The following is a 15,123-nucleotide window of genomic DNA, read 5'->3' as shown; positions in this document are numbered from 1 at the left end:
CACTTCTAATCATGCCCAGGGACATCTTGCCTTCTTCCTCCTGCCCTGCACCTTTTGTTCTCAAGATTCACCTCAGTGATCAGTAACGAAGTGTCAGAGGGCTTCACACATTGCCCTGCTTCCTCCCTGGGCATAGCCTTATCTCAGGGAGTAGTAGAACTCAGATTCTTTTGTGTCCTCAGCTTCATGCGTTCATGACACAGCCTACGTGAATGGTAAATGCTTTGTTTCTACTTGCCAAAAGGAAGCTGGTAGGGCTGGGGCATACAGTACTTGTATGGTGTGAGGCCCTGCCAGAAATCACGACACACATATCTTCTTCTAGGATTCTCTCCTAGATTATGAACATGGCTACCCCCTTTTTCAGTGGAGGTGTAGTACCTGGCTGAGTGGAGTCTGCCTGAGCAGAGACCACAAGGCTGGACAAGGCCTGTTGGCCAGCTCATTTCCTTAACCAGCTACGAAGCAACAGAAACCCCACAAGTGAACACTCCAGCTCCAGAATGAAGGTGTCCCTGGTTTTATCCTAAAAAATGTTAATCACAAATGTGCTGAGCATTAAGAACCAGCAGAAACACCTTGGCTCCCTCTGGGAGTGCCTTCTTGACAAGCCTAACTTTAAAGTCCCTCTGACTTTTAAACCATGCAGCTGGTATTTCCTTTATTTTGTTATTACTAAGTGAATCACTCTGGAAATGATGGGAGTTAATATGATACTCATTAGTATTAATGATTCTGATTAGGGTTAATAACCATTGGCATGGTGCTTTGTGGTTTAGAACAGGAAGCTTAACTTGTGTCATCTCACACTGATGTTTGTCACCCGTTTCCCCCCCCCCCCCGCAAATTCATCCTTTTTGAAATTATAGTTAGATAGCTTGGCACAAAAATCTAGCAATAACAAGTTTCATACTCAAATGGCGAAAATGGGAGTATTTTCACAATAGTCAAAATGGGGACATGGGGAAAATGGGAAGGTTGGGAGTATCTTTTATTAAGAAAATAAAACCCACCAAATGTCTTCTAGATATGGACAAGACACCTTTGAGTTCACACGCCAGTGTCTCATGTTACCTGACCCTCATAGTTACTTTCTGAGCAGGGGGGATAGGCATTACTTATATTCTAGAGGAAGAAACAGCCTTCCCAGGGGTGCTGCCATTAACCCCAGGGGACAGTGCTGCCAGGGATTTGTGTCCAGTTTTCTGCTTTCTGATGTTGCTGTTTTGCAGTCCCCATAGAGGTAGCTTTCATATATCATTTGGGAAGGTGGAACTTCTGTCTTTAGAGAAAAAAGTGTAGACATTAGGCCTCTGGTCTACAGGTGATGAGCAGAGGTATACTTCTATAATATCAGCGTGAGTTTTGAGGCTGTCTCCTCCTCTTCCTCTTCTCTCCTGCTCCTCATCCACCCTCCTCCCTCCTCCTTCTCCTTCCCCCCTCTTCATCTACCGCCCTTCTCTGTTTTTGTCAGTCCTGGGGCTTGAACTCAGGGCCTGGGCACTGTCCCTGCACCATTTTGTGCTCAAGGCTAGTGCTTTACCACTTGAGCCACAGCGCCACTTCTGGCTTTTTCTGGGTAGTTTAGTGGAGATAAGAGTCTCATAGCATGAGCCACTGGTGCCTGGCTGAAAATGATTGTCTTTCTCCTTGAGTGGCTCTAGAAAATTCCCAAATGGCCAGTGATGTCCTAATCCACCTTTCCCTGTGTGGCCATCAGGACCCAGTCTCTCCTGAAGCTCAGGGAACTTTTTATGCAATGCCTCCTAGTGCTAGGACCTGTCCTGAGAAGGGATCAAGGAAAATGATGCCTTTCCCACTGACTCACTCGAGTTCTTGTTGTTGTTTTTTCTTTTCTTTTCAACTTTCCTAAGCCTCCTGGCTAGAAACTTCCAACTCCCTAGAAGTTACTCTGGTCCACTTTCTTTCATAGATTTCATAGGCCTAGGTGAAGAAGAGGGAAGATTCTAGAAGTCTTCATTTCTTGGGACAGCCATCCAAATGTCTTCCTGAGTAGAACACTAAGGCATGCTGGGTTGTCTTGTGGCTGACACTTACTCCATCTTCAGAAATTACTTAAGTCTTGGAAGTCTAGCCAATGATCGAATGCCTCTTTCTAGGTATCTGCATCCCAGGTCTGGTGGTTGTGGCCGTGAGGGGTCTTGGAGGTATTGTTTTCTAGTAGTTGCTGCTTTTGTGTTTAGTGAGATGGCTGTGGTAGGAGCCTGGAGCCTGCAGCTTCTCCTGAGTCAAGTCCCTAGGTCTAGAGCTCAGTCCCCTTCTCTGTCCCATGTAGCATGACCCTGCCTCGTCCTCTCTCCTTGTAGCACATGCGTCTTCATGTTGAGCCTGTGTTTGTCTTGTTCCTGGCTGCAGTGTCAGCTTGCTCTTCCCCTGCGGTGGGCAACAGCCCAGTGACTGGTGCTGAAGGAAGACATCTTCCAAGGTTTGGTTAGGGTGGGAGGGTGGGAGCTGTGCCTGATCACTCTGGGAGCAGGCCTTCTTGAGATGTGAAAGCTGTCTGTGAAGGAGGCAAAAGAGGCTGATCTCCTCCCCACCCTAGTGCTTGTGAGGGCCTGGCAGCTCCCAGGCTCCAGGAGGGCCCTTTGTCTTCCCAGGTTGGACTGGAGCACTCTCATTCCTCCATGGCTCCGGCATCGGCAGTTGGGGCTGCAGGCCAAAGGGCAGAACTTCATGCTGGAGGACTCCACTTTCTGGATCTTCGGGGGCTCCATACACTATTTCCGTGTACCTAAGGAATACTGGAGGGACCGCCTGCTTAAGATGAGAGCCTGTGGCTTGAATACTGTCACCACGTGAGTGCAATACTCCTTTCTCCTCCCCAAGCCTGGGTCCCAAACAAGGGCTCCTGGTGGTCTACAGGAGGAAAAATGTAAGAGGGGAAGCCAGCCCAAGCCTTCTGCTATGGTCTGCAGGGTAAGTGTCCCTCTCCGTCCAGAACCCCACAGAACTCTTTGTTAATACTGTAGGCAGGAAAAGAGCAGTATTATTCAAAAGAATAGAAGCTGGGTGCCAGTGGCTCACACCTGTAACCCTAGCTACTCATGAGGCAGAGATCTGAGGGTCACAGTTCAAAGCCAGCCTGGAGAGAAAAGTCCTTGTGAGACTCGTATCTCCAATTAGCCACTCAACAACTGGAAGTGGAGCTGTGGCTCAAAGTAGTAGAGTTCCAGTCTTGAGCAAAAGAGCTCAGGGACAGTGTAGGCTCTGAGTTCAAGCACTACAACCACTACCACCAACGAAATGACATTTTGGTTAGGTAAAGTGGCATACCCCTATGTTCTCAGTGCTCTGGAGAATCACTAGGTCAAGGCCACCCTGATCTCCAAGAGAACTTGTTTCAAACAAAAGTAAAAAGTGAAATCAGGCACCAGCTATTTACTTAGGAGGCTGAGCTCCAAGGATCATGATTCGAAGCCTTCTGGGGCAGGAAAGTGCGTGAGACTGTTATCTCCACTAAACTACAAAAAAGGCCATAAGTGGAGCTGTCACTCCAGTGGTAGAGAGCTAGGCTCAGGGACAGTGCCTAGGCCCAGAGTTCAAGCCCCAGAGCTGGCAAGATAAAAGGAGAAAGAAGATCAAGAAAAGAAGAAAAAAAATAAAAGAGTTAGAACCTCTGTTCTTGTGCAAGTTTTGGAAGTCTGCATGCTTTAGTAAAACTAGGACTGAAAGCTGAAGTTTCTTCTTACCTTTTCGTTTATTTATTTATTTATTTTTCTGGTGAGTTCCTTTTTTCTCTCCAATGAAAGGTGGGGGTAGCAAGCAACCTGTGGTTAAGGAGCCGGACCTTCTTCCTGTATGGGTTACCCCACACTAGCTGACTGTCTTTCCAACTGTCTGTCAGTCCCTTGGGACTTACCCTGGACCTTAGATTCTCTACCTTCAGGTTTGTTTCCTTAGTTTTTGGTTCCTGGCCCAAGGGCATTCAGAAACATACCTTCAGCCATCAGAAAGGGATTTGGAGATAAAATGGTAATCCTTGAGGTCAAGTGAGATGAATGACAAGCTCTTGTCTTTATCTTTCCTATTACAGTTATGTCCCCTGGAACCTCCATGAGCCAGAAAGAGGCAAATTTGACTTCTCTGGGAACCTGGACTTGGAGTATGTGATTTTGCTGCTTCTGTGATATGCCCCGAGCTAGGGTTGTGGGGACAGAGAGGTGGCTACCTGGGGTTGATGAGGAGCCCTAGGTGTGTCTCAGCTCAGCCTGAGAACTGGTGGGACTGGGGTTGTTCTTAGGATGTTGAGAGGCTCTGTCTTCAGGCCCTGGCTGTGACCTCCCCTCCCCTCACCCCCCCCCCCCCCCGACTTGGGCCTGCAGCCTCTGTTACATATTCTCCAGAACAGCTCAGTGAACCCAAAAACCCAAGTACTGCCAGGCTCTGTGGTGCACTTCAGCTATCTGGGCTGGGGTGGGGGCTGCTTCTGGGTCAGTAGGAATCTATTCTTTTTTTTTTTTTTTTGCCAGTCCTAGGCTGTGAACTCAGGGCCTGAGCACTGTCCCTGGCTTTTTTTTTTTTTTTTTTCTCAAGGCTAGCACTCTGCCACTTGAGCCACAGCACCACTTCTGGCCATTTTCTGTATATGTGGTGCTGAGGAATTGAACCCAGGGCCTCATGTATATGAGGCAAGCATTCTTGCCACTAGGCCACATTCCCAGCCCCAGTAGGAATCTATTCTGTACCCTGTCTGATGCCATCTTACTCACTGTGCTGGGACCAGTGCAAACCAGTTCCCAGAGTCTCTGGGCTCCAACCTGGTGGCAGTCTAGTGCCTTCCTTCCTCAGTTTCCCAGGTTGAGAGAGGAAGGGGAGGGAGGAACTGTGAGCCCCTCCTGCATAGTCTCTCCTCTTAGACCATCTGGAGGGGACATGACTTGGTTTCCCTCCCCAGGGCTTTTATCCTGATGGCTGCAGAGGTTGGGCTGTGGGTGATTCTTCGACCAGGCCCCTACATCTGCAGTGAGATCGACCTCGGGGGCTTGCCCAGGTAAGCAGGGCTGAGGGGCTGCACAGTGGTTGGAAGTATCTCCATGCCGGTGCAGAATACTCAGAGCTGTTGTTTTAGTTTCTGTTTTCAGGAATAGTTTCCATTCTGTGCTAAACTTGCCTTTCAGAATAAGTGACACCCACGAGGGGCCATTGTGAATGATAACAGTTAGCCCACTAACAATCCCATTGGCTATTTTCTATCAACAACATTAAGTCTGATCATTCTGAGATGCTTTGCCCTTCTGGGCCCAATTCTGGGTTGGGACACCAGGCAAGTCATTGATCCCCTCTGGATCTTAGCAACTTGATACACATAATGGGAAAAATCAAACCTGCCCCCACCGAACTCTTAGGGATATTACCAATTATTTATTAAAAGTCCTAGTACTGGGAAAGTAAAAGAGAAGCTCGTGCTACTATTTGCTTCCAGTTTCAGGATGTCTAATCTTCCTAAGTGAGTCTCATATGCTGAGTGCTCCTGGCTTACAGTAGCCACCTGGGTAGGGGTCAGTCAGTGAGCACCATTCATTGCTCAGCATTGTTACTGCCTTTACTTTGAGTAAAAAGTTCCTCTCGTTAACGGTAGAATCTCGCCTAGCCTCACTCCGTCCCCAGTGTTAGTTCCAGCTTCCCCAGTCTTTGCTGCCCCAGGGGGAAGGAAGGCTGAGCCTATTGGCTCCAAAGTCTCCCAGGAAACTGTCTCTATACAACACAAACACAGATCCCTGGCCTTGTGTCCTCTCTGTTTCTAGCTCTACTCACTCTTCCCTCAGGACTCAGCCTTCTCTCTCCATCGCTCAGTATATCCAGGATCAGGCCTCTGAGCTGGCATAATGTCCCTGACAAGGTTGGGAACACAGGCAGGGTGGCTGCCCTCTCCCTGGGGATTAGAAATCTGTGCCTTGGTCAGCTGTTTCCTAGGGGCTCAGCTGGTGCAGGGCACAGGAGGACAACAGGGTTTAACATTCTTAACTTAGAAGCAGCGGGAACTCTTCTCTGAGCTCCCCCTGCAGGGGCCACCCGCCCATTCACAAGGGGCCCCTTGGGCCAGAGCCAAGGAGGGAAAAGCTCAGTGCAGTAAGGAAGGAGGCCTGTTGGATGCCCTGTGAGATGTGGAGGCCAGGGAGACCCTGTCTTCCCTTCTGTTGTGTACCACCATTACTCACTGTGTTCTGGGCATCCACATCACGCAGGAGAAGCTTCAGTGGCTTTTTTCCCCTCACAGCTTCACTAGGAAAGGAAAATCTCAGCTTCCAGCTTTGGAACTAGTCCATAGGGCTGTGTTCCTCTGGGGGATCTATGCTTATAACATTGAGTAGAGAGAGACATCCCCAGGCTCTCCTATGCTTACCTGCAGGCAGAGCTTTGCAGGCCCAGGGCTCACCCAGCCAGTCAGTGTCTGGGTCAGGTTCATTTTTCTGAGAACCTTGGGAAGGATGTGTTTGGGTCTTTCTCCAGTTCAGTTCCAGTGATTCCTAACCCTTTCCTCTGGCTTTACTCTTTTTTTTTTTTTGCCAGTCCTGGGGCTTGAACTCAGGGCCTGGGTACTGTCCCTGGTTTCTTTTGCTCAAAGATAGCACTCTGCCTCTTGAGCCACAGCTCCACTTCTGGCTTTTTTTTGTTTATGTGGTGCTGAGGAATTGAACCCAGGGCTTCATGTGTGCAAAGCAAGCACTCTACCACAAAGCCACATTCCCATCATTTACTCATTTGTTATGTTTTATTTTTATTTTTCTAGACCCAGAGCTTGATTTCACCCTAGTCATTGTCCCTGAACTTTCCTGCCCCCCTCCAAGTCTAGTCCTCTACCATTTGAACCACTTTTGAGTTCCACTTAAGCTCCATTTCTGGCTTTTTTTTTGTGGTTTATTGGAGATAAGAGTTACATAGCCTTTCCTGCTTGGGTTGGCTTTGAATTATGATCCTCCTATCTCAGCTTCCAAAGTAGCTAGGATTATACCGGTAATCATGAGCCACCAGTACTTGGCTTTGCCTTTACTTTTCTTTTCTTTTTGACACAGGGAGACTGTATTGTAGAACCCAGACTGGCTTCAGATTTGTTATTCTCCTGCCTTTGCCTTCTGAGTGCTGGGATTTTTTTTTTTTTAATGTGAAGCATCTCACCCAGCTTGGCATCACCCTTTTGTGAGGGGATTACAGTATAAATGAGTGAAAACTGGGCCTTGAGTCCAGGGCAAAGCTTTTCTCACTACCTGATAGGGATAGAGCCTGAAGCCAGGAAGCTGGTAATGGACTTGCTAGGGCTGTGCCTGTGGGTTAGGAAACACAGTGTGAGCTGGCTTGGTGGCATTCTCCATTCTGAATCCATTGTCCTGTTTCTGACTTCCTGACTGTTCTCCAGTCTCATTCCTCAATTGTATGAAGCTGCTTCCTTTTCCCTGTGTGGTCAGCTGGCCTGAGGTCACCCCAAAGACCTTGATACTAATGTCTCGTTTTCTTCCTCTTATCTCCAAGCTGGCTACTCCAAGATCCTAGCATGAAGCTGAGAACAACTTACAGGGGTTTCACCGAAGCAGTAGACCTCTACTTTGATCACCTCATGTCCAGGGTAGTCCCACTCCAGGTAAAAGCAAAGTACTGTTTGATCTTCACTTGTTGTCTTCTAGGTAGAAGGTATCCTAACCTAGCCTATGTTGGTGCTCAGGTGAAGACCATGTAGTTCTTTTCAACATGGGAACAAACTCTTCCTTACTGCCTGAGATTTAGAGTTAGAATTGGACAAGTATATAGCAGTTGCCTCTTCAAATAGCTATTCATTTCAGTGTGGTCCCAGCCAGAGCTAAGAGGGCAGATGGGTGTAAGCAGTCATGTTGCTCCCTGTGGTCCCAGAGTTCCCACTGGAGATAAGTGGATAGGATCTTGATAACTGAACACACCTATCTGTTACTGTCCCAGTAGCACAGTGGTTTGATTCTGCCCAGAGGAGAGCATAGACCGATAGGCCATGGCTAGAACAGTAGAAGCTCTGTAATGATGAAATGCCAGTAGATGGTTTTTAAGGTACTTCCCTCTGTGACCAGTAGGTGTTGCCCAGTACACATTTGCCATTCCATACACACCTGTCATCTTAGCTACTCAGGAGGCTGAGATCTGAAGATCAACGAGTTCAAAGCCAGCCCAGGCAGAAAAGTCTAGGAAAAGCTAGAAGTGCAGATATGGCTCAAGTAGTAGAGTGCCAGGCTTGTGTGAAAACGCCAAGGAAGAGTGCTCTGGCCCAGAGTTCAAGCTCCCCCTCTCCCCAGTACCAGCACCAAAAGAAACCGCCCCCCCCAACAAATGTGCTACAATGAATATTTTTGGGAAAAACATCTCAATATATTATGTAATAATTGGAAGCAATAAAAATGGGAATTAGAATAATTAATCTAGTTAAGTAAAAATGGCATTGAAAAATTAGTACGTCAATAAAAAATTAGTACATCGATGAAAAATTGCTCTCCAGTTAATTGTTTGGAATACTCGTACACATAAACCAAAGTACACTACTGCCAGCTAAAACAAAGGATAGCCCGTTAAATTTGAATTTTAATCAAGGAATAATTTTTAGTATAACTATACTCTAAATATTGTATGTGCCCTACTTACACTTAAAAATTCATTATAAATTCAAGTGTAACTGGATGCTTTTGTTTTCTGAAATTGGCAGCTCTGATCATTAAAGAAACAAGCTGCCAATATAAAACTACTCTACAAAATTTCTCATAGCCAGGTGCCAGTGACTCATGCCTATAATCTGAAGTACTCAAGATCTGAGGATCAGAGTTTGAAGCCAGTCCAGCAGGAAGGTTCATGAGACTCTTATCTACAATTAACAAAAAAGCCCGAACGAAGTGGAGCTATGGCTCAAGTGGTAGAGTGCTAGTCCTGAGACAAAAGCTAAGGTTTAGACTCTGAGTTCAAGCCCCAGTAGCAGCGCGCGTGCGCACACGTAAACCAGAGAGAAAAAGAGATTCGGAAGTTATTGGTCTAGATTTTTGCAAGGAAGATGGAGTTACCTAGATGGATCAGCAGGTGGCAGCAATAGATTGGGGCTGGAGGCCGGGGTGAGGGCTGCCTGGAGGGTCATTTTTCTGGGAAAACTGCTTAGGGTGGTAAAGATGGCTTCATAGAATAAGGGAGGAATGATGTTCTTCACTTGTGGAAGAGTTTAGTTCTTCTTTAAATATTTGATTGAGAAACAGGTATAATTATGTATATGGGTAATTCAAGCATTTGGGATGCTGAAGCAGGATTGAAGATAGCCTGAGCTACATATACAATGAGACCTTGTTTTTAAAAATATGCATGTAGGGGCTGGGGATATAGCCTATTGGCAAGAGTGCCTGCCTCGGATACACGAGGCCCTAGGTTCGATTCCCCAGCACCACATATACAGAAAAGGCTGAAAGTGGTGCTGTGGCTCAAGAGGTAGAGTTCTAGTCTTGAGCGGGAAGAAGCCAGGGACAGTGCTCAGGCCTGGAGTCCAAGGCCCAGGACTGGCCAAAAAAAAAAAAAAAAAAAATGCATGTAGGGCTGGGAAAGTGGTTTAATGGTAGATAGTTTGCCTAGCAAGCATGGGTTCAATTCCTCAGCACCACATAAACAGAAAAGGCTGAAAGTGGTGCTGTGGCTCAAGAGGTAGAGTTCTAGTCTTGAGCAAAAAGAAGCCAGGGACAGTGCTCAGGCTCTGAGTTCAAGCCTCAGGACTGCCCCCCACCCAAAAAAGAAAAAAAAAAAGCAAGCATGTATTTGATAGAATTTGTTCATGAAGCATCTGGTCCTGAGCTTCTCTTTGGAGCTTTTTTTTTCTTTTTTCTTTTTGTCCAGTCCTGGGCCTTGGACTCAGGGCCTGATCACTGTCCCTGGCTTCTTCCCGCTCAAGGCTAGTACTCTGCCACCTGAGCCACAGCGCCCCTTCTGGACGTTTTCCATATATGTGGTGCTGGGGAATCGAACCAAGAGCTTCATGTGTAGGAGGCAAGCATTCTTGCCACTAGGCCATATTCCCAGCCCCTCTTTGGAGATTTTTTGATGACTGATTTAGCCTTTTTATTGGTTTTAGGTCTATTAGGTTTGTTTTTCTTCACGATTTAAGTGTTGGTACATTATAGTTCTAGGAATTCATCTGTTTTGTCTAGGGTTAGTCAATTTGTTAGTGTGAGTTATTCAAACTCACAATCCTTGTTATGTCTGTAAAACCACTAGCAATTTCTGCCTGTTTGGTATCTGTTAGTTGGGTTTTCTCTCTAGTTTATTTAAAAAAATTATCTTTAAGTTGCTATATGGAGGAATTGCCATTTAACAAAGCACTTGATGAATACAGTATATCTTGATCGGTATCACCCCTTTGAACTCTCTTAACCATCCCTCCCCACCTACCACTTCTCTCACTCGCCTTAATTTTGTAGGATATACGTTAGGTTCTTGTCTGACTTACTCCTCTTTTCCTCTTAATTTCTGTAGTCAGTTTAGCTAAAGGATTTTGTCACTTTTATAGTTCTTGCCAAAGACTCAGATGTTAGACTTGTCAAATATTCTTAAAATAAATCACTATTCTAATTCCTTCTGTAACATTTGAATTTTAGTTTTTTACTTTTCCAGTTTTTGAAGGTATAAAGTTAGGTTGTATAAAGTTAGGTTTTTTTTTTTTTTTTGGCCAGTCCTGGGGCTTGGACTCAGGGCCTGAGCACTATCCCTGGCTTCTTCTTGCTCAAGGCTAGCACTCTGCCACTTGAGCCACAGTGCCATTTCTGGCCATTTTCTGTATATGTGGTGCTGGGGAATCGAACCTAGGGCCTCATATATATGAGGCAAGCACTCTAGCCACTAGGCCATATCCCCAGCCCCTAAAGTTAGGTCTTTTAAAAGTGTGTATACTTCTCAGTACTTCTTAGCACTTTGATGGCATCTCATCAATTTGTTCATTTTTATTTTGTCTCATTTTTGTTTTCTAATTCCTCTGTGATTTCTTCATGAGCTGGAGATTAAGAGATTGTTGTTTAAATTTCTATGTTTTTGTCATTTTTTTCCCATTTCCTTTTTCTGTTTAATGGTTTCTACTTCATCTCATTGTTACTGGAAAGGTATTTTGATAATCTTGGTCTTATAAAAATTTTATAATTTATTTTGTGGCCTAATATAGTTCTATATTAGAGAATGTTCCATGTGCCCAGAAAAAAAGGGTGTATTGTGCTCTTAAGAGTATAGTCTTTTATATATATAGCTTTTAGATTCAATTGGTCTGTAGTGTTATCTAAGTCTTCTGTTTTGTTATTGATTTTATGTTGGCTTGTTCCTCCTTTATTAATAGTGAAATGCTGAGTCTGCTGCTATTATTGTAGAGCTTCAATTCTATCAGTGCTTGGTTCACATATATTGGAGCCCTCATGTTTGCTTACATATATATTTGTAATTGTCACATCTTTTTGGTGAATTGACCCTTTTATAATTACATATAATAAAATATATAATGTATAATATATAACATACAATATATAAAATTATACTATGCAATGATATATTATAATATATAATTATAACATAATTATAATATGTAATTATGACTATAATATAGAATTACATAATATAATATGTAGTTTATAATATATTAAATATATAAATATGTAGTATATAATTTTATAATAGTTTGCATGATATATTTTATATATTTATATTTATTTTCATTATATATTATATACATGATTTATTTATTTTTATTTTTATTTTTTTGGCCAGTACTGGGCCTTGGACTCAGGGCCTGAGCACCATCCCTGGCTTCTTCCTGCTCAAGGCTAGCACTCTGCCACCTGAGCCACAGCACCCCTTCTGGCCGTTTTCCATATATGTGGTGTTGGGGAATCGAACCGAGAGCTTCATGTGTGGGAGGCAAGCACTCTTGCCACTAGGCCATATTCCCAGCCCCTATATACATGATTTATACACACACAATGTTATATATATTATGTAATGTCCTCCGTTTTTCTTGTAAAAGTTTTTGACCTAAATTCTATTTTGTTTGCTATTAGCAAGGTCACTCCAACTCTCTTGACAAGTTGTGTTGAATATCTTTCTATCTTGTCACTCAATCTTTGTATATGTATGTATTTTTGGCTCTGCCAACAGTGCTCTATAGACTTCATCTAGTTGGATATTGTCTTTTTTTTTCCCATTCTGCTAATGTATGTCTTCTGATTGAGGAGTTGACTCCATTCACATTGAAAGTACTTACTGATAAGGAACATGCTTCTCATTATGTGGTCTTCTTTTTTTTATATCTTTCAGCTTTTTTCTGTTGTATTTTGACTATAGTGAACTTCCTTTGTATTTAGTTAATTATTTTTTATAGTGACACTTTCATAGTGATTTTGTTTCTATTTAATTTTATGTATTCTTATGGTTCCCATGGCAGTAAATACAATGTTCTAAAGTTGTGATGCTCTATCTTAAATCAATACCAAACAGGTGTTTATTGCATACAAAACTCACACCTGTAATTTGAGCTATCTAGAAGGCTGAGATCTGAAGATTGTGTTTCTAAATTGGCCCAGACAGACAAATCTTAGAGACTCTTACCTCCAATGAACCAGCAAAACACTGGAAGTAGAGCTGTGGTTCAAGTATTAGAGTGTGAGCCTTGAACAAAAGATCCAAGTCAGAGTTTGAGCCCAAGTCCTGGTACATAAACAAAACAAAACAAAACCTTCCCTGATAGTTGGGCTCCCTTATTTTGTTGATGTCAAATTCCACCTTTATATATAATAGACTAAATAACTTAGATTCTTTTATATCTTTTAAAGAATACATTAAAAAGTGGCATTGTAAACTAAAATATCAATACTGTTTTGTGTATTTTATCATACATTTGTCCTTATCGGAAAACATTATATTTTATATGGCTTCAGGTTACTATCTATCATCCTTTTATTTCAACTTGAAGCTGAATTGCAGAGCAAGTCCAGTGGTAATAAATTGTCTTTGTTTTTCTTTGGGAATGTCTTAAGTTCTTTCTGATTTTTGAATGATAGGTTTGTTAGATACAGAATTCTCAGTGGACTATTTTTTTTTTCTTCAGTACTGTTAACATCTTGTTTTTCTTGTCTTCGGGCCTGCAAAGATCCTTCGTATAAGACCAGGCACGTTTTTTTCTACTTTCAAGTATTTCTTTGTATTTTAACAGTTTGAGTATATAGTGTGTTTATCTGTGGCTGTCTAGGATATAATGTTTGGGTTTTTTTTTGAGCTTCTAGAATTTTGAATATTGATGTCTTTCCCAAATTGGAAATATTTTCAGCCATTACTTTATTTTATTTTTGTGTTTCTGCCTTGGGTCTTGAACTCAGGGCCTGGGCTCAGTACCATTCTCCCACTTGAGCCTCAGCTCTTCTTCTGGCTTTTTTTTGGTAGTTTAGTGAAGATAAGGGTCTCACAAACTTTCCTGCCTGGGTTGGCTTCGAACTGTGATCCCAAGCCTCCTGAGTAGTTAGGATTGGTATGAGCCCCTGGCACCTCTTTTACTATTTGCTATGTAGCCCACGCCTTGAACTAGCAGTCCTCCTGCATCAGTCTCTCAAGTGCTAGGATTACAAAACTGCATACTGGATTAGCCATTACTCAATAATCTCTCTACTCCTTTCTTCTCTTTTGGGAATCCCCCGAATGAGTATATTGGTCTGATTAATGGTGCAGTGTGTGTAAGCCCCTTGGGCTCCACGAACACTTCCTCATTGATTTTCCTTCTGTCTCCTCTGGCTAGACAATTTCAGATGACCTGTTTTCAAGTTCACTTATTCTTCATTCTGGCAGTGTGAATCTGCTGTTAGATTTCTGTAATGAATTTTTTCTTTTGATATTGAACTTTTCAGCCCCAGAATTCCTGTTTTATTAAAAACAAAGTTTCTCTGTTTTTATATCCTCATTTTGTTCACATTTCATTTTTTAAAAATTTGGTTTGGCTCTTTGCTCTTTCTCTAGCTCCTTGAATTTTTGACAATTGTTGTGAAGTCTTGGTCTAGGTAAGTATGAGGTATGTGTGTATGTACGTGTGTGTGTATGTATGTGTGTATATGTGTGTATGTATGTGTGTATACGCTTAAACACTTTCTGGAGATTCATTTTATTCCTTTCAATAAGTCACATTTCTGTATTTTTCAAATGCTTTCTTTTTGCTGAATTTTGGACATTTGAGAAAACAATGATATCTCCTTATCTTTGAAGACTGGCAGGAAAGACTTCACCTATAATGAGCATCAGAGCTTGGAGATCATACCAGGGTGAAAGGATCTCAAATATTCTCTGGGCATATATCTTAAATGTACCTATGCGTGAGCCTCTCTCCCTCCCTAATGTCTTATCTCAGGCCTACTTCTTATTGGGCATTTTGTCATATTCTTTGGCCCATAATTCCTTTCCCTGAGCATTCACAAATTTGTAGTCTTCTGCAGTTTTCATATGTTGTATTATCTGATACTGCCTTCTGCATTTCCTGCCTCCAGTCTACTGATGTTTCTTGTCTGAGCTACAAGTCAGATGAGACAGAAACCAGTCTACGGGTTGCATTTTGTACCTTCCATCCTGGGGCAGGGAACTGGGAATTTGAGACACTTTCTTCAAACCTCACTGCACCACACTGATGAGAACTGAGGGCAAAGGAGTAAAAGCATCACAGAATTTCTCACTATCTTCCATGTGGCTGTTTCTGGATTGGGTGGTCGCTGGTGTGCTTAGATCTTTGGCTTGTTTCCCGAGTTTCCATAAAGTGAACTCTTCAGTCTGAGGTTGTTCACTTGATGTTTCCATGGGAGGCAAGAGTCTGACGCACCCTGACCCACTGTCTTGATGACTTCACTCTTAAACCTTTTGAGACCCTGCTTGTCAAATGAGACATGGTGCTAGTAATGTGTGACAGTATGATGTCACTAACTGAGACAAATTTAGACTACATGGTGCCCACTACCAACTCAACTTCTGGTTGTTCACTTCTTCCTCAGTACAAGCGTGGAGGACCCATCATTGCGGTGCAAGTGGAGAATGAATATGGTTCCTATAACCAAGACCCTGCCTACATGCCTTACATCAAGAAGGTAATTGTGAGCCCAGCTCATTACGTCACAT

At 43.3% G+C, this 15,123-nt stretch overlaps 1 protein-coding gene across 1 annotated transcript in view; it reads left to right on the top strand.

The window, feature by feature from the left end:
* The window catches only part of Glb1l2 (galactosidase beta 1 like 2), a 39,306-nt gene that overhangs the window by 7,334 nt on the left and 16,849 nt on the right, over positions 1–15,123 (top strand). The window contains exons 2-6 of the mRNA XM_048343598.1: positions 2,619–2,816; positions 4,055–4,123; positions 4,916–5,011; positions 7,489–7,597; positions 15,000–15,092. Coding sequence (XP_048199555.1) covers positions 2,619–2,816; positions 4,055–4,123; positions 4,916–5,011; positions 7,489–7,597; positions 15,000–15,092 — 565 coding nt within the window. The remainder of the gene's footprint in view (positions 1–2,618; positions 2,817–4,054; positions 4,124–4,915; positions 5,012–7,488; positions 7,598–14,999; positions 15,093–15,123) is intronic.

Source organism: Perognathus longimembris, chromosome 3 (genome assembly GCF_023159225.1).
Source record: "Perognathus longimembris pacificus isolate PPM17 chromosome 3, ASM2315922v1, whole genome shotgun sequence".
In the NCBI taxonomy this organism is placed as follows: domain Eukaryota; kingdom Metazoa; phylum Chordata; class Mammalia; order Rodentia; family Heteromyidae; genus Perognathus; species Perognathus longimembris.
Note: the sequence above shows the minus strand (reverse complement) of the source record. Positions and strands in the feature narration are given on the sequence as shown.